The sequence below is a fragment of the Monodelphis domestica genome, chromosome 1, assembly GCF_027887165.1.
Source record: "Monodelphis domestica isolate mMonDom1 chromosome 1, mMonDom1.pri, whole genome shotgun sequence".
Classification (NCBI taxonomy): Eukaryota; Metazoa; Chordata; class Mammalia; order Didelphimorphia; family Didelphidae; genus Monodelphis; species Monodelphis domestica.
Window position 1 is genome coordinate 320,985,540 of NC_077227.1, and position 18,938 is coordinate 321,004,477.

General features: G+C 47.6%; 1 protein-coding gene across 1 annotated transcript; it reads left to right on the forward strand.

Moving 5' to 3' along the window:
* The first annotated feature begins 1,102 nt into the window (after window positions 1–1,102).
* Window positions 1,103–13,005, forward strand: ANKRD9 (ankyrin repeat domain 9). The gene is made up of 2 exons (XM_001373717.4): window positions 1,103–1,656; window positions 11,643–13,005. Exon 2 carries the CDS (start codon window positions 11,715–11,717, stop codon window positions 12,621–12,623), a length of 909 nt encoding a protein of 302 aa, XP_001373754.1. The 5' UTR covers window positions 1,103–1,656; window positions 11,643–11,714; the 3' UTR covers window positions 12,624–13,005.
* The last annotated feature ends 5,933 nt before the right edge of the window (window positions 13,006–18,938 follow it).

The following is an 18,938-nucleotide window of genomic DNA, read 5'->3' on the forward strand; positions in this document are numbered from 1 at the left end:
TCCTTCCTTCCTTCCTTCCTTCCTTCCTTCCTTCCTTCCTTCCTTCCTTCCTTCCTTCCTTCCTTCCTTCCTTCCTTCCTTCCTTTTTCTTCTCTTTCTTTCTTCTTTTCTTTTCTTTTCTTTTCTTTTCTTTTCTTTTCTTTTCTTTTCTTTTCTTTTCTTTTCTTTTCTTTTCTTTTTTTTCTTCCTTTCATCACCGGGCACATCCCTTGACCTCAGTTGAATCTTCTCTTTTGGATCCTCCATGAGATCTTTTCCACCCTCAGTCGCTAGTGCCTCCCCCCAAATCGCCTGTTATTTATACTGTATCTGTGTACATTTTCACCTTCCCCTACTTAATGAGGCAGGGACTTTCGTTTTTGCCTTTGTATTACTGGGTGTTGTATTTAATAGCTTATTGTTTTCACTGTTTACACGATATTTGAATCTCCTAGGAGAGAAGACCAGCTTCCCCGCGTCTATTATGTTCCTTCCCTCCACCTTCACCCTTTCCACTCTTCTAGTCACTCCTTAGTCACTAGGCAAACAACCATTTCTTTCAACTCTTCCCATAACCCCCTCCTTTCTTAAACTAGAACACAGGGAGATGCAATCCAAGATGAGCTTAGAACCATGAAATGTCAGACCTGGAAGGAGCCCCAGAAGTTGGAACTCAGATACTAATGATGTAAAAGGAACTTAAAGAGACCATCTGGTCCAAACTCCTCATTTTACAGAGAAATCTGAGACCCGGAGAGAAGAAAGGGCTCGTCCAAGGTCATAGATTAACCGGTGGTAGCTCCGGAGCTAGATATGCTCTGGTCTCTGGAAATCTAGCTAACTGCCCTGCAGGCCGGGGAGGAAAAGTAGGTGGAACAGCAGATCATATTATTTCATTTATTTATTTTTAAAGAAAGAGAGAACACCGGCGCCTAGAGTAGAGGCCGGCAACCCTGGCCCGGGTCCCTCTCGGAGCTCCCAGTTAGGCGTGTCAGGGCCAGCCTAGGGGAGCCCCATGCATAGTTGGGGGCGGGGAGCGGGACCAGACGTCTGGGGACCTTGCATACTACGGGCCTCTGTCTCTCACCCCTAATATCCCGCGGAGAAAGGGCTGGATTGAGGCAGGGCTCTCAGCTGCCGGGAGAGCTGGAGCGCTGCAGCAGGTCCCTTTTCCTAAACACCGTGTCGGCTTTCGCCAGCCTAGGACTTCGGCGAGCGGGAGGGCCTCAGCCCTCCCCTCCGCGCCGGCGTCCCCGCCTCCCAGCCGCCAGACAAGTTTCTCCGAACTTTTCCTCCCTCTCGGTTCCTCCCACCCCTCTCCTCTTCCCCCACCCCCTCCCCGCGCCCTGTGACGCACACAATGGTGCAGGGCCCCGTCCCCGGGGCCTCGGCCAATGGGCAGCCGAGGGGGTCCCCGGCGAGGACCAATCAGAGGCCGCTGGACAGTTCCGGGGCCCTGACCTACCCTTTGGGGCTGCAGTGCGCCGGGCGTTAAAGGTGGCTGCGGCGAGTCCCTTTTTCCCTGTGTGCGGGGGCCCGGCCAGGGCCGGTTGGAGACGCGCGGGTCACCGAAGGGAAACCTGCAAGGCAATTCCCCCGGAGCCGCGGGGAACCGAGAGGGGCCTGGCCGGGCCGGGCCGGGAAGGGAAGACGCTGCTGCCGCTTCCACCATCCACTGTGAGTACGGATCCCGGTACCTTTCTTCCCTGGAGCCTAGCCAACTCCCCTCCTTCCCCAGCGGCTGCCCCCGGCGCCCATTCCTGTGCACGCTGATGGCCGTGCATGCGAGCCCATGTGTGTATCCGCATGCAGGCACCTATGTGCATAGGCGCACACTCGCCGGACCGCTCACCTCGGTCTCCCCGGGGCAGCCAGACACACCTCCAGACCGTCGCTACGGCAGACTCAGTCCCTGCACCGCCCCCGCCCAGACTGGGTTCCTTTCCTAGCCCTGACCCCTTCCCACTGAGCTACAGCCCGGCGCCCTGATCGAGCTGGCTGTCCCGGGAGATCAGCCGGAGACCTGGGCTGGAGCCAGAGCCGAAACCGATCCCTCCCCTCCCCCGCACTCTCCCTGCAGGAGGAATCCGCATACCCTCCTGCTTGGCTTTGTGAGCCTTGAGCTTTCCGGGGTGCAGGGGGGAAAAACCTCCTTTCCCCATCCTCAAGCTGGCCAGGAAAATGAATGGTGATTCAATGAGAGGAGCCCTTCCCGTTCCCCTCCCCCCACCCCACGTATATGTCGGTAACACACCATGGAGTGTATCTGTATAACCTGCACACCATTTCACATATCCACGCCTGGCAAAGAGTGGGTGGCACAGAGGCATGCCAGTGTGTCTGTCCATCATGCCCCACTAATATCCAGTAATGGCAAGAAGGTCTGGAGGAAGAGGGGACCTAGCACTTTGGGTTGACCTTCCCTTCCCCCTGCCCCCAAGGATTTACCGAAGATAACTGATGGGGTGCTTAGAGGAATGAGATCATTGATTCACCAAAGTGGGCAACATTAAATGTAACATAGCTTTGTTGTGTAGAACATGTAATTTCTCCATAAGATGCCCTTTGCAATACATATGCAAAACATAGCAGCTCCGTTATCTCTTCACTCCGGACAGCCTTCTAAGATCAGCTAATTAATTGCAGACATTATTATCCCCATTCTGCAGCTGAGAAACTGAGCCTCAGGGAAGTTGTGAGGTATATACATACCAGAGTACACAGGTGGTTTCAGGCAGTAGTGAAGCCATGGCACTCTCTAGTCTTCTTTTCCCTTCAGTGATACTACCTAATGTTTGTCTGTCCAACGTGCATATCACACAAGACACACATATCTATATTTACATATAGGTGTATGTTGGGATATGTCTACTGTAGACATAAATGTGTGGGTAGATATGTGTGTATTTAAGAGAAGTACAACATCAGAGCCAACCTGAGTGTCAGAAAGAAGAGACTCCAAATCTGTCCTAGAAATATAGTAGTAGCTCAGCTGGTGGCCATGAGCAGGGCTGCCACTTCCTTAGGGTCCCAGTCTGTAAGACTACGCTCAAGAACAATGGGTGATCCCTTGGGAGACAGAATTTCCTCCCTAGGAATGCCATCATGCGAATCTAATTTAATACTTAAGCAAGAATTAAAGTCTAGCGTGCATATTTATATGTAATGATTGCTCAGCAAAATATTTGTAGTCGAATGACATACATTTATAATTTGTCAGGTGACAAGCATGTATTTATATATAACAACATTCCTTTCTCTTGGAAACAATTCTGCTGGGCCACCTATTACGAGGACTTGGCCTCCGGGCTGTGTGTCCAGCAGTAGGGATGGGCAGCACTGAACCATCCACACTCTCTTAATTAGGTAACTCCAAAATAGAGTTAAGATACAGCGTAAGGACTGTCAGGGCCGAATTTATGGGGTTTAAGACATTGCAACACAGCAGGTGCTCCAAGAATGTTTGCTGAGTTAATGATATAGTAGAAGCAGCAAACCTGGCTTTGCCTATCATGGAACCCTTGGTTTGGCCTCCGAGATATAGATACCACTTAAGTCCTAGAGTAGGTGGTTTAGAACAACCTCTTTAAATGTGTAAGGAATTCAGAGGATGGAAAGAAACAGTGTGGGTCAGGGTGGTTCCTGGGTGATGGACCTTCTATGTAGGAAGAACATTGGGAATAAAGAGCCCTTTAGTGAAGGCATTGGGAGAAGTTGACAGTGTGAAAGGCAGGCTGGGACAATTCAACTATAAGCCCTGGATTTGGGCTCTGAGGTCTTGGGTTCAAGTTCTGGCTTTATTTAGTATTAGTGTACTCTTGGGCCAGTCAGTTTAACTCCTTATTTTTCTTATATTTAAAATGAGAAAGATTGGATTAAGATGATCTAAGGTCTGTTCCAACTCTGAGAGATCATAGGATTGCTATGGTATGAAATGGAGAACTGTAGTAAGTTCTAGAACCACATTCTAGATGATCTTTCAAGGAAAGAAGCCTGGCAATGCTGTCATGGGAAAGGCCTCCAACAGAAAGTGGGATTTGAACTGAGAGTTGAAGGAAGTCAGATGTTGGTGAGGAAGGAGAGTAGTCAGATATGGGGGGACAGTCAGTATATTTCAAAGGCTTGGATTAGGGAGATAGCCTAGGACTTTGTTTTAAAAATAAATATATATTATATAATATATATTTATAATAAATAAAATATTTATTATAATATACATATATATATATATATATTTTTAAATGCCCTCACCAGAAGGGTGTTAGAATCAATACTGTGTATTAGTTCTAAGGCAGAGGAGTGGTAGGGGCTAGGTAAGGGGGTTAAGTGACTTGCCCAGGGTCACACAGCTAGGAAGTATCTGAGGGCAGATTTGAACCCATCTCTAAGCCTGGCTCTCAATCCACCAAGCCACCTATCTGCCCTAGAAGGTTTTTTTAACTGGATCATAGAGTACACAAAGAAGTTAAGTGTAAGACTTATAAAGATAGGAAGAAGGGGTCTGGTTGTGTGAGGGTCTTTAGATGTCAAAGAAAGGATTTGGTATTTGATCTGGGAGATAGTAGGGAGCCACAGGAGTCTAGTGAGTAAAGGGGATGACGTGGACAGACTTGAACTCTAAAAAGGTCACTTTGGTAGCTGAGTGAAGGATGGATTGGAGTAAGGGAGAGATTTGAGGCTGGGAGAATAACTAGAAATCCAGTCCTAGTCATAGTCCAGGTTGTGAGGTCATGAGGGTCTAGACCAGTGTGGTGGCTAGGAGTGGAGAGTGGAGGATGTACACAAAAGATGTTTTGAAGGTAGAAATAAGACTTGACAGTGGATTGTATTCGTTGGGTGACTGCAAGTGCAGAGATGACTCCCTTGAGGATAAGAACAAGGTTTCGAGCCCAGGTGATTGGTAAGGAAGATGAGCATTATGAACCATCCAACCTCCGTGAGAAGGAAATGAGTTGTAGGGGCATAAGGTATCTGTATTTGAATGTTTGAAAGGCATTGGCCTCTTTTTTTTTTTTTAAACCCCCAGAAGAACCTGGGAGCAGTGGTTCAAGGTTAGCAGATTCATTTCTACTTAGTTAAGACACTTTGGGTTCAAGCCTTGTCTCTCAATTCATATTGACTGGGGCAAATTAGTACCCTCTCTGCCTCAACACCTTTTCTTTAGGGCTATTATTATTAGCCCTATTTTACAGATGTGGAAACTGAGGCAGGCGCTGAAGGGACTTGCCCACAGTCATACAATTAGTACATTTGTCACAAGCTGGATTTGAACTCCTTACTCCAAGTCCAGTGCTTTATCCATTTGTTGTCTGTAGACTATAAGTTGTATGTATCAATAGAAGAATTTTATTATCTGCAAGAATTCCCTATACCAATTAAGTCATAATTTCCGTCTCCCCTCCCCCACAAAATAGTACTTGATAGTAGCTGACATTTTAGAGGGTTTTGTGGCTTACAAAACACTTTTCATCAGTGTGCTCAGTTGCATCTGACCCTTTGATGATGCCATTTGGGCTTTTCTTGGCAGAGATCCTGGAGTGGTTTGCCATTTCCTTCTCCAGCTCATTTTCCAGATGATGAAACTGAGGCAAATGGGGTTGAGTGACTTGCCCGAGGTCACACAGCTAGTAAGTGACTGAGGTCAGATTTGAACTCGAGTCTTCCTGATTCCAGGCCTGGGACTCTATCCACTGTACCACCTAGCTGCCTTCTACATTCATATTCATATGCATATACATATAGATATTTTAATCTTACTACCTACCTCTCTGTGACATCAGAGCTGTCTAACAAAGTATCAGGCTTCCTAGGGAGGTAATGAGCTCCCTGTCCCCAAAAGGTCTGGATCACATTTGTCCAGAGAGGGTTCTTACCTGACTGGGAAGGTGGATGAAGGCCCTTCCAAGCCACATTCTGCAGCTCTTTGATTCTCGTGCTCCCTCCAGCTCCAGTACTCTTACGCCCCATATTCTATGGTCTCTTCCAACTTTGAAATGTCACATGATTTTAAGACTCTTTTCTTGCCCTGACATTCTGTGTTTAGGAGGCTGGTTCCCCAGGGGACAGAATGGGGAGATCCTGATAAGGGATTTGGAGGGGACGCTGTAGTCAGGAATAACGTTGGGTGATTTTTTAAAAATCAGAATTATTCCTATAAAGAAGTAAGAAGGCAACAAGGTGCTGCAGTGGATAGAGCTCCAGGCCTGGCGTTAGAAAAACTCATCTTCTTGAATTCAAATCCAGCCTCAGGCACTTACTAGCCATGTGACCTCGGGCAAGTCACTTAAAACGGCTTGCCTCAGTTTCCTCATATGTAAAATGAACTAGAGAAGGAAATGGCAAACCATTCCAGTATCTCTGCCAAGAAAACCCCAAATGGGGTCATGAAGAGTCAGACACCAACTGAGTACACAGATGTCACGTGTTTTGTAGTTAGTGAAGATTTGATACGAGGGGCATTTCTATTGGCCAAGGATAAAGTGAAGGCATGCTCTGCTTCTGGATTCCTTTGTCCCTGAATCAGCTGGAGAAGGTGACATTGACATGGAAGGAAAGGGACGTGACAGCCAGGAAGCCTGCAGGCTAGCTTTGCCCCATCCGTGCCAGTGTTTCAGATCTGCTGCCCCATTGGGGGAGATCCCCAGAGGTTGCTCAGGCCGGGAACTACTGATGAATTCAATTGCCCAGACATCTGGTCTCTGCTAAAATCAGAACAAATTATACATTCTCCATTTGCCTTAATGATAATTTCCTCCTCCAAAACGTGAAGGATGTGCTCCTGACAGGAAGGATCTATTTTCTGTCTTAGAGTTCTTTACAGGAGAGGAGAAAACACCACAATACAGTCACAGCTATCCAGCTATCTATCTAGCACCAGACACTAAGTCAAGTGCTTTGTAATTATTATCTCATTTAATCCTTACAACAGCCTTGGGAAGTAAGTGCTGTTATTCCTGACTCCAAGCCTAGCATTCTAGCCACTGTGCCCCCTCCCTGCCCCATAGACCTCTTTACTCTCAGCCTGTTCCAGCCCATCTGACCTAACAGCTATCCCCTAGATCCAGCATTCTTCCTTTCTCCTCCTCTTCCTTCTTCTCCTCCTCCCTCCTCTTCCTTCTTCCTTTTCTTCCTTCTCTTCTCCTTCCTCCTCCTCCTCCATTTTCTTTCTCTTTCTCCTCCTCCTTCCTCTTCCTCCCCTCCTCCTTCTTCTTTCTCCCCCTCCTCTTTCCTCTTCCTTCTCCTCCCTCCTCTTTCTCCTCCTTCCTTTTCTTCCTTCTCTTCCCCTTCCTCCTCTTTCCTTCTCTTCCTCCTCCTTCCTCCTCTTCTTCCCCTTCTTCCTTTTCCTTCTCCTTCTTCCTTCTCCCTCCTTCCTTCCCCTCCTCCTCCTCCTTCTTCCTCTTCCTCTTCTTCTCCTCTTCTCTTTCTCCCTCCTCCTTCTCCTCCTTTTCCTTTTCTTCTCTGTTTTTGCACAGCTCACTAGTATCCACTCCTTTCTCACCAGCACTTCCTAGAATCCTCCTCAGGTGTCACTACTTTTCTGAAGCCAGTGCTGCTTTCTTCCAGTCGTTAATGCTCTAACACTCCTCAAGATCCCTTCTATTTGCTCATTAGAGTATGTGTTCTGTTGTATCTCTTCAGAAGAAGATCTAGCCCTTAGTTCCATGGTTCATAGTAATCGTACGCCACAGGTCCTTGATAATAGTTGTTGAATGGAAAGGGCAGTGAGGCGAGTGGTGGGAGAGCCCTGTATTCTTGTCCTTCTGACATTTATGGACTGTCTATGGGCCTTCAGTTCCTCACCTATAAATGTGGATAATATCCTTCGTACTAGTTTTCACAGGCTGCTGTGAGAGTTAAACAAAGTATAACGTACATTGAAGGCCTTTGCAACCTTAAATTGCTATATAAAGTCCACTATAGATCAGCTGGGTGCCTCAGTAGATAGAGAGCCAGGCCTAGAGATGGGAGGTCCTGAATTCAAATGTGATCTCAGACACTTCCTAGTTGTATGACCCTGGGCAGGTCACTTAACCTCTATTGCCTAGCCTTTTCCACTCTTCTGCCTTGGAACCAATACTTAATATTGATTCTAAGACAGAAGGTAGAAGTTATTTATTTATTTTTACTATTTTAAACCCTTACCTTCTGTCTTGGAATCACTACTGTGTATTGGTGCCAAGGCAGAAGAGTGAAAAAGGCAAGGCAATGGGGGTTAAGTGACTTGCCCAGGGTCACACAGATTGGAGATATCTGAGGCCATATTTGAACCCAGGACCTCCCATCTCTGGGCCTGGCTTTCTATCCACTGAGCCACCCAGCTGCCCCCTATGAGTTATATTTTTAAGTCCACTATTGTTACCCCATGGTTTATAATTCTACAGAAAAGTGAATATTCTCAACGAAACCTTGAAGACACTTCAAAATCATGATTGTGATGAACGACGCTGTCCAAGGAGACAGACGTGGCTGCATTAAGATTTCAAGAAGACATGTTTAAAAGGTTGAAGCAGGGCAGGTGGGCCCCGGACCCATGGGAAGTGTTGGGGGCCCCAGGCCCTTGGGAATGAGCTGAAGTGGATGACTAACCCTAGGACTGGAGAGGGACTTTTTAGCTGTGGTTGGGGCAAAAGAACAAAGAAAGGAGGGATAGATAGCATCACTGGGAGAATTGAATGGGATGAAGACAGGTGGTAAGAGAAGGCAGAACTTTCACCTTTATTCTCTTTTCTCTACCAAAAAGAACAATTTTTTTGACTAGGGAGCTTGGAATGGTCAACAGGGAGCTATAATCCAGGATTTATGTGAAAAGATGGTGGAGGTGACAATAATCCTTGACATTTATATAATGCTTTTAGGTTTGCAAGAGGGCAGCTTGGTGGCCCACTGGATAGAGTCCCAGGCCTGCACACTGGAAGAACTGTGTTCAAATCCAGCCTCAGTCACTTACTAGCTATGTGCCCCTTAGGCAAGCCACTTAACCCTGTTTGCCTCAGTTTCCTCATCTGCCAAATGAACTAGAGAAGGAAATGGCAAACCATTCCAGTATCTTTGCCAAGAAAACCCCAAATGGGGTCACGAATAGTTGGACACAACCAAGTGAGCTTGACTTTGATTCTCAGAACAACTCTAAGATATAATTAAGAAAAAGTCTGTGAGCATTCAGAATGGGAGATGTGTGTTTATTAAGAGAGGACATGAGCTCTTGCACAGGGCATGCCAGACCAACACCGTTTCAGTTTTTAAGTTTTTTTTTTTTGACAAGTCCCTAAACTGAAAGAAAGAAGTCTTGGTATAGTGAAGAAGAACTTGGTTTTGAAATCAGGAAGGTGTACTATGAAATCATAGGCTCAGAACAAAGCCAATAAAACAATATATTCAGGGGTGCAAAGGAAATGCTACAGATTTGTATTTTAACAAGACCTGAACAATTTCTGTCCTATTTATCGTTGGGGACAAGCTGAGAGAGATAAATGGCATATCGAGTTAGATACATTAAAAATTAGAAGGTTATTCATTTTTTTACCTATACCTTCTGTCTGAATTGATCCTAACATTCAGTTCTTTTTTTCCCACCTTAGGCATCAGTTCTAAGGCAGAAGAGAGAGAAGGACTAGACAGTTGGGGTTAAGTGACCTGCCCAGGGTCACACAATGAGGAAGTGTCTGAGGCCAGATTTGAATCCAGGTTCTCCCATCTCCAGGCCTGGCACTATAGTCATTATGCTACCCAGCTGGAAAGTTTCTTATGCTTTGGTGATCTTTCTTGGTCCTGTGCTCATTTTTTTTTTAAACCCTTACCTTCCATCTTGGAGTCAATACTGTGTATTGGCTCCAAGGCAGAAGAGTGGTAAGAGCTAGGCAATGGGGGTCAAGTGACTTGCCCAGGGTCACACAGCTGGGAAGTGTCTGAGGCCAGATTTGAACCCAGGACCTCCCGTCTCTAGGCCTGACTCAATCCACTGAGCTACCCAGCTGCCCCTCCTGTGCTCATTTTTATCAGTGACTTATATGATGAGAATATCTGATTTATAGATGGGTAATGGAAAGCTGGGAAGGCTGGCTCATACAATGGCTGTCGCAGTCAAGATCCAAAAGGATCTCAACAAACTAGAATTATGGGCTTAATCTAGCGGGGAACATTCAGTAAGAGCAAATATAAAAGCTCCCACGCTTTCCACAATTGATTTTTGGAATCCGTGTCACCCACACAAAGTGGGCTCCTGACTGCCAGGCCAGGGCTCTTTGGGAGATTACATGGCTAAGTGAATCCGCATCTCGTATACCAGAGGAATGATGTGATCAGGTGGAGCACGGGGCCCTTTGCAATACTCGTTTTAAATGCAGAACGTGGTAAAGTACTTAGCACAGTCCCTGGCACTAAACTGGTGCTCTATACACACTTGCTTATTCCCTTCCCCCTTCCGTTCCTGGTGGAATGACTGAGTTTAGGGATGTCCGGAGCCAGGAATATCCAGTTTCAGTCTTTAGGGAGTTGTGTGTGGGAGGGACCTTCTGATGTACAAAGGGGTGAAGGATGTACAGGCTTTTAAGGGGGTGTACGGCAGGAAACACTGAACCAATAGAAATAGGCAACAAAAGAATTTATAGTTTGTATTTATTGGGGAGAGAAACATGGGACTGGATAAGGCTTGAAAAGACATCTATTCTTTTTTAATTTAAAAAATATTTTCCCATGTTTACATGATTCATTTTCCATCTATTCTTGGATTGATAAGGGAAAATATTTTGGAGCAGGTAGGATTTGGGGAACTATTTCCAACCAATCAATAAACATTTATTAAGGGTCTACCATATGCCAGTTACTGTGCTAGGCATAGGGGAGACTGAAAGAGGCAAGAGGTGGTCCCTGCCCTCAAGGACCTTACAGTCTAATGAAAGAAAAGACTCAGCTTGGAGGAAAATGTAAGAAGGAGACAATCCTGGCCATGTAATTTTCATTGACAAAAGGGTGGCCGTTTTGAGAGGAAAGAATGGTAAATCTGTGAAGTCACTGAGGTGCTGCCTCACCCCAGGCCCTATCTCCATGATAAATCATGGAAATTGACCATGGTAGGGGCCTGGATGTGCCTCCCCTCCTCTGGTAATTATCTTTTTTTTTTTTAAACCCTTACCTTCCATCTTGGAATTAATACTTTGATTTGGCTCCAAGGCAGAAGAGTGGTAAGGGCTAGGCAATGGGGGTCAAGTGACTTGCCCAGGGTCACACAGCTGGGAAGTGTCTGAGGCCAGATTTGAACCTAGGACTTCCGTCTGTAGGCCTGGCTCTCAATCCACTGAGCCACCCAGCTGCCCCTGTAATTATCTTTTAAAAGAGAAGCTGCCGGGGAGATGAGGCTGAACCTAAATATGAATGGTGGAATTAATTAAATTTAATTTAATTTAAAACTAAATAATTAATTAATTAACCTTAATGATGGATTTTTAAGCATCAGATGGGAATTTGGGTGAAATGGGGAAGGAGAGGGAGGGAGAAAGGTTCCTTTTTGTACACCTCAAATTTTACCACATTGGCACTTGCCTATTTTGCCTCTGAGTAATAAGGCCTTCGACAAAGGTAGGGCTTCTAGGCCATTTTCAGGGTTCAAGGACGATGGGTTTTGCAATGCTCCCCAGTTGACCTCAGGTGTCTTTTCTTTCCATCAGGCCTGTCTACACTCTCCCAGCCCCCATGCCGCGGGCGCCCCGTGGCTCCCTTTGTGACACCAGCCCCCAGCCATGCCCTGGGATGTCAAGCGACAAGGTGGTGGCCTTGACGGGCCGTCCCAGTCCCGGGCCCAGAAGCAGTGCAAGAAGTCCTCCTTTGCTTTCTACCAGGCAGTGAGGGACTTATTGCCCGTGTGGTTCCTGGAGGACATGCGAGCCACAGAGGCCTTCCACTGGGAGGAAGGAGGACGGGCCAGCACCTACTCGCCCTCGGAGGCCCTGCTCTATGCCCTGGTCCACGACCACCAACCCTACGCCCACTACCTGCTGGCCAAGTTCCCCCGGGGAGCCCTGGCGGTACCCAGCCGCAATTTCAGCTGCTGCCAGTCGTCGTCCCCACACCTGGCCTTGGCTGTCCGTTATAACCGTGTCCACATCCTGCGGCGCATCTTGCGGACCATCCGTGACTTCCCGGACGAGGAGCGCACCCACTACCTGGACCGCCGGGGCTGCAGCCGTGTGGAAGAAGGCAAGACCTCTCTGCATGTGGCCTGCGAGCTGGCCCGGCCCGAGTGCCTCTTTTTACTGTTGGGCCACGGGGCTTCCCCCGGGCTGTGCGACGGTGCCGGCAACACCCCCTTGGATCTGCTGCTCCGTCGGGTGGGACAGGACACGGCGGCCCCGGCGGCAGCGCCGGCGGCCGGGGATCCGCTGGCCCTGCTGGACTTGCTCTTCCTCTACATGCCCCCGGGCTCCGCCTCTCCCATGCAGAGGGAGCTGCTGGGCGACCGGGTCCGCTGGCAGCGCCTTCTGGGGGAGGAAAAGTTCCAGTGGCTCGCTGGCCTGGCCCCACCATCGCTGTTTGCCCGGGCCATGCAGGCCCTGGTGAGGTCCATCTCACCCCGACGCTTCCCCGAAGCCCTGGATGAACTGCCTCTCCCACCATTCCTCCAACCCTTGGACTTAAAGTTGAAAAGTTAGGGGCTAGAGAGGACGGATGGCCACGTCGTAGCTGCTACCGGATTGTTGCAATGGGGTTTTGTGTGTGTGCGTGCGTGTGCGTGCGTGCGTGTGCGTGCTGGGTGCATGTGTGCAACGGGAATGCATGTGATCTCTCTGCTGGCGGCAGAGCCTAAGCACTTGTTTTATGAGAACTATTTTTCAGAGTTGTCTCTGGCACTTTACATACATATGGAGATCTATATCTGTAGCCACATCTATAATGCACTCTATATTTTGTCTAAAAAAACAAACAGCGGGCAGACCGAGGAGGTTCACACCAGCGGTTAGGGGGCTGCCAGGTCGGGAGCTGTACGTCTTGTTACTTCACGGGAGGAGGGAGCCAATAAACACTGGGAGTCTATCCGCCCGGCCTGTGTCTGTTCTCTGGAGCGTGTGGAGAAGAGGAAGGGGTAGGGAAGGAGCTGAGGGGAGGACCACCGAGGCTTCCCCGCCGGCCTGAGGCATGGAGAGGAGGGGGCACCCACCGCAGCTCTCCGAATCGCTGCCTGTACTGGGGAGATTTCCATGGATCCTTCCCACCCCGCCTACACCTCCATGTGGACATGAGCCGGAATCAGGAAAGTGGCTTCTGGGAAGGGGGGGGGTCCTTTCCCTGTTCTGTGGCCCTTCTGTTTTAGAGCTTCTATTAGGACGGAAGGTAAGCGTTTAAAAAAAAGAAATAGTCAGGGATGCCCACACAGCCCGCCTCGGTTATCCAGGAGAGGCAGCTTATGTGTGTGGGTTCCCCTTCTGTCTCCTCCTAGTTTCGCCCTTCCTAACGCCCTATAGGATGTCCTGACCAGCTTTTGAAGCGCCCCATAGTTCCTCGCAAACGTTCTCATTCTTCGAGGAGGGAATCTGCAGGTTAGACGTGCTCTGGGATGAGGGAAATAGGAATGCCACGTTTAGTCATGTTTTTGAGCTTGGTAGGCATAGTGAAACCTTTTTGGAGGTGGGGAGGAAAAAGAATAAAGAGGATCGAGGGCTGCTTGGTAGCCCCGTGGAGTGAGAGAGCCAGCCGGCGTCAGTTAGACCTGGGTTCAAATCTAGCCTCAGACTGTCCCTGTGTCTGGAGCCCTTACCATTCTTCTGCAAAAGGACATAGGAGATCTGGTCCTCGCACTCGCCATCTCTGCAGGGGGTGGCCAGGCTCGTGGGTCGGTTTAGAGCTGACCTAGTTTGTAGCCAGACTGAGGATCCCGTCTGTGGTTGGGGTCAGGGAGTATGATTAGGGGCAAGAAGCTGTCTGTGCCTGGGCTTTAGTGTGGGGCTAGGGTCAGGGACCTGGCTGCATCTCCACTGGCTAGAATGTGATGAGGAAAACTAATTTTTTTTCCTGGTTTATTTAATTTATTTTTTGGAAAACTTTATTTGGTCAATTTAGAACATCATTCCTTGATTACAAGAATCATTCTTCCCCTCCCTCCCTTCCCCCACCCTTCCTGTAGCCAACACGCAATTCCATTGGGCATTACTTGTGTCCTTGATCAGAACCTATTTCCATGCTGTTGGTGTTTGCGTTGGGATGTTCATTCATCCTCCATCCTGGGGAAAGCTAATTCTAAAGGGATGATTTTACTTTCAGACACACGACTCGCCTCCGCTCTGGAACAATTTACAACCACATTTCTCCCACATTTGCCATCCATCCCTTCCCTCCACACCTAAGGCAAACCTAATGAATTATCTATGATGCCACATCCGTCTGAGGAGAGGAGAGAGTCCAAGAGGTTGGCCGAGGCCCAGGAGCCCGAGAAACTGGGGAAGAACTGGTGGTTTCACCCTTTGGGATGCCCCGACGTGGCTCCTAGGCTCCTGAGCCAAACCCTCTCCTCCTCAGTGTTGCCATCTAAAACTCGGTCCAAGGATTTGCTGTCAAAGCTCGCTCGCCCGGGGTCAGGAGCAGGGCGGGGACAGCTCAGCCATGCAACCAAACAGGTCCCCAGGGAGCACCTGGCCCCAGAGGCCTCTGCCCCAGTCCCACCCGAGGCCTTGGGCACAGCCCAGCCCCAAGTGGTACTATCAAGCCAGGCTAGCTGTAGGCAAAGAAGGGCAAGGATGATGATTCAGGAGTCAGGAAGGAGGGGTGCAAAGTGTGCATTACACACCCCTAACCGGGCAGGAACGCAGCCTGGCAGTCAGCCCAAGACTACCACCCATCTTTTCCTGGCAGACCTGCCCTTCTGGATCTACCCAACTCTCACTTGCCCCCTCCAGGATCCCGGCGATGGATTTCGAGGGGAACCCCTCCAGCCGATCCATCTCTCTCCGATGGCTCCTTTCCTACCCTTCGTCTATCGATTCCTCACCCATCTTTGAGGGCAGGTGGAGCAGGATAGGACCTGGTGTCAGTAAAACTCGAGTTTAAATGCAAACGCTGCCTCAAACACTAATAGCCGGGTGATCCTGGGCAAGTCCTTTAACCTTTTCCACCCTGTTTCCTTATTTGTAAAATGTGGATAATTGTGCCTACCTCCCAGGGTTGTTGTGTGTGTAAAATACTTTGCAAGCCTTAATGTATGTACTATGTCAATACTTTTATTAGTTTTTATGAGAGATGGAGTACAGTGTGGTGTTGAGTACTGACCTGGGTCAGGAGATCAGAGTTCAAATTTACTAGTTGTGTGATAATGAGCCAGTCATTCATTCTACCTCCACCATCTGGTTCCCCCCCTTCCTCCCTCTTTCCTTCCTTTCTTCCTCTCCCTCTCCCTTTCCCTCTCCATTTCTCTCCTTCTCCCTCTCTCCCTTCCTTTCTTTCTCCCTCCCTTCCTCCTGTTCTTTCTTACCTTCTGTTTTAGAATCAATACTAAGTATGGATTCCAAGGCAGAAGAATAGTAAGGGCTAGGCAATTGGGGTTGAGTGACTTGCCCAGGGTCACACAGCTACAACGCAACTGAGGCTGGATTTGAACTCAGTTTCTCCCAGATCCAAGCCTGGTGCTCTATTGAGTTGTACCCCAAAACTGTGGGTTCCTGTTAATCAGGTTTAATTCTTCAGACTGACCCCAAAGTGGTCAGTTTCTGTCTTTGGCTTGGCCTTCAAGTAGGGTTAAGCAAGGATCACCCCCAAAACAAAACAAGTATAACTTGTTCCAAGATTTCCCCAAATTTGGTTAACAAGGTTCTCACTCCTGTATAGATACCCAATTTACATCATGACCATTAGGTATGGGATAGGTATAGCCTTTATTTCACTTATCACACACACACACACACACACACACACACAATGCCTGAGATGCACAGGACTCACAAATGTAAAGAACATGAAGCAACTAAATAGCCCATTAGACTTCCCCTTCCCCAAGAAGGAAAAGATGCCTCCAGGAACTGCTGAACAAATTCTATTTACCTGAGACCTAGACCTTCCAAACAGCTCCTGGTAATAGTAAGGTTGGTAAGGGCTGGCTCTCTTGCCCTGATATGTTGTGGCTTCAGTCCTCCAGCTGCAGGGTAGAACAGTCTTCCTTCAAATTCCAAGCTGTTGAGGACATCTTTTTTCTTGGAGAGGCTTGGGGAGACTGATAGTCTCAATCCCTTAAAAACTCCAGAATTTAGGAGCTCTCAGGCTCAGCATTGATGGAACCTTCAATGTTGGACACATGCATCCTAAGCATCTTTGACCTGTTTGGAAAAGGAAACAAAAAGGGCAGAAGGTGGCATTCAAGAAATGGAGGAAAGAAGGGAGGAAGGATGGGGGAGGGAGGAGAGAGAGAGAGAGAGAGAGAGAGAGAGAGAGAGAGAGAGAGAGAGAGAGAGAGAGAGAGAGAGAGAGTCAGAGGGAGATGGAGAGAGAGAGAGGTAACACAAGCCACTTGCCATTTGCTTCTGAAAGTTTCCATTTTCTGGTCCTTAAGTTATGTTCTTCACCACCTTTTCTATACTCTCACCTTGAGATCCAAGGGAGATGAAGGGAAGACAAGGGGGGGGGGGCTGGTTTATTCCTTTTGTAGATCACAGGAAAAGGCTTAGAGACTGCCTTCATTACTGATGAATCAGAGGAGTTCCATATGTCCCCTCATCAAATGACAAGAGTACATGTGTGCCTCCATGGAAGGTGCCCTTCCAATAAAGGTCCATGGCCTGTGATTTCATGAAGTTGAATGGCAGACTCAAATTGGTCAAGGGTTCCCTGAATAGTCCATTATATCCAGTTGTCTGTTATTAATGCACTTTTCCTTCTCAGATGATCTTGTAATCCCTCATACGTTTATATGCTGCAGCCCAAGCCCCAGTAGCGTATAAGCTCCTTGAGGGCAGGGATGGTTTCATTTTTGTCTGTTTCCATAATGCCCATTGTGATGTCTTGCATGTAGTAGGAGCAAGGCTTGTTGAACTGCATCGAGTTCACCCCTTTAAACACTTCTTCGGTTGTCAAATGTCGATAACAATACTTTCATTACCCATCCCACAAGGAAGACTTTTCTTAACCCTCCATGTGCTAAAGAAATGAGTTCTCATTTGAGAGAGAGAGAGAGGTAACACAAGCCACTTGCCATTTGCTTCTGAAAGTTTCCATTTTCTGCTCCTTAAGTTATGTTCTTCACCACCTTTTCTATACTCTCACCTTGAGATCCAAGGGAGATGAAGGGAAGACAAAGAAATGAGTTCTCTGAGTGCTCTCAGAAACCTGACTTTCTCAAGACACCACATCACTTATCATCCCAATACAGGGCTGCAGTGCCTTTCTTCTTCCCATTGCTGTCTGAGCTCTTGCCTCCCCTAAAGGAATAAGGAATGATCCTTGCACTCCAAGGCCCAGACCCTCTCTCTGCTACCTTAAATCTCTCCTTTGAAGATCAAGGTCTCAAATGGTATTCCATTAACTCTTTGCTTCTATTGCCCACCAAATTCAAGGCTTATTCCAGCCACTATTGTCATCCTTGGTGACTTCAGTATCCACATAGATGATCTGTCTAACATCTTGACTTCTTTGTTCAGCTTCCTCAACTCCCAGGACTTCTGGCCTCCATTCTATCCCAGCCAGCAACAGGGGTGATCTTCAAATTCACCATCACCCCAAATCGTTCCAGCTCTAAGATGTCGAACCTTGAAGTCCCTCTCTCTGATCACAGTCTCCTGTCCTTCCTCGGTTTCATTTGTCTATCTCCTCCTTTTCTTTTCCTCAACCTCCCTGGTCCCTTGATTGCTCCCAATACTCCTGGTCCATACTGCTCTTTGGGTCTCTTTACTGAGAAGACTGAAGTTTATCCATCACCAATGACCTCCAAGGCTTTTTCTTTTCTTTTTTAAACCCCATACCTTCCATCTTAGAACTGATTTTGAGTCTTCATTCCAAGGTAGAAGAAGGTGAAACAATGGGGGTTAACTGGCTTGCCTAGGGTTACACCCATCTCCTGACCTCTTTTTACTAAGAGGACTGAACTTATCCATAGTGAGCTCTCTCATCAATGGTCTCCAAGGATTTTTTCTTCTTTTCTTTTTTAATCCTGTACCTTCTGTCTTAGAATTGATACTGAGTATTGGTTCCAAGGCAGAAGGAGCTGTAAGGTCTAGGCAATAGAGGTTAAGTGACTTGCCCAGAGTCATGTGGCTAGGAAGTGTCTCAAGTCTGATTTGAACCCAGGTCCTCCCATTTCTAGGCCTGGTGCTCTATCCACAGTGTCACCCAGCTACCCCTTCCAAAGCTTTGTCAGATTATTATCATTCCTCTTCTACATTTCAGATTCCCTCTATATCTTCAACCATTCTTTCCTTTGCTTCCGTCTCCTTGTCAAAGCTAACCCTTCCCTGGTGCCCTTCACCCTATCCCATCCCATCTCATTCTATACCCTTTGGGAACCTGCCTGATTTATACTTTCTCTCCATCTTCAATCTTTTATTGTCTTCTGAAACTCTATCTTCTTAGTCACACGTGCTATATGTGACACTTCCAAGCCCTGTAGACCCTACCTCCAGAATATCTTTCATTCATCCCTTCCCTTCCGATCTCACCTCTGCCACACTTAGGTTATCCTATCACTTTTCTCCTAGTGAAATAACCAATTCAAAAGCACCCTAATTGGTCTCCCCTCTCAGACATCCTTCATAAAATTGCCAAAATAATCTTCCAATTAGTGCCCCAAAGGCCCTCTGCTCAAAAACCCTCAGTGGCTGTTTCTTCTAGGACAAAATAGAGAAACCCTTAGCTTGGAATGAAGCCTCCATAAATCTGGCTCTAACATATCTTTCCAGCTTCATTTCACACTATACCCTTCCATAAATTCTTCATTCTGGCTAAATGGTTTATCCATTTCCAACCCCAAGGCCGGGGTAGTCAAACCCATTTGG

Coding starts and splice junctions, on each gene's coding strand:
- ANKRD9 (XM_001373717.4), top strand. CDS start 11,715: ATGCCCTGGGATGTCAAGCGACAAGGTGGTGGCCTTGACGGGCCGTCC.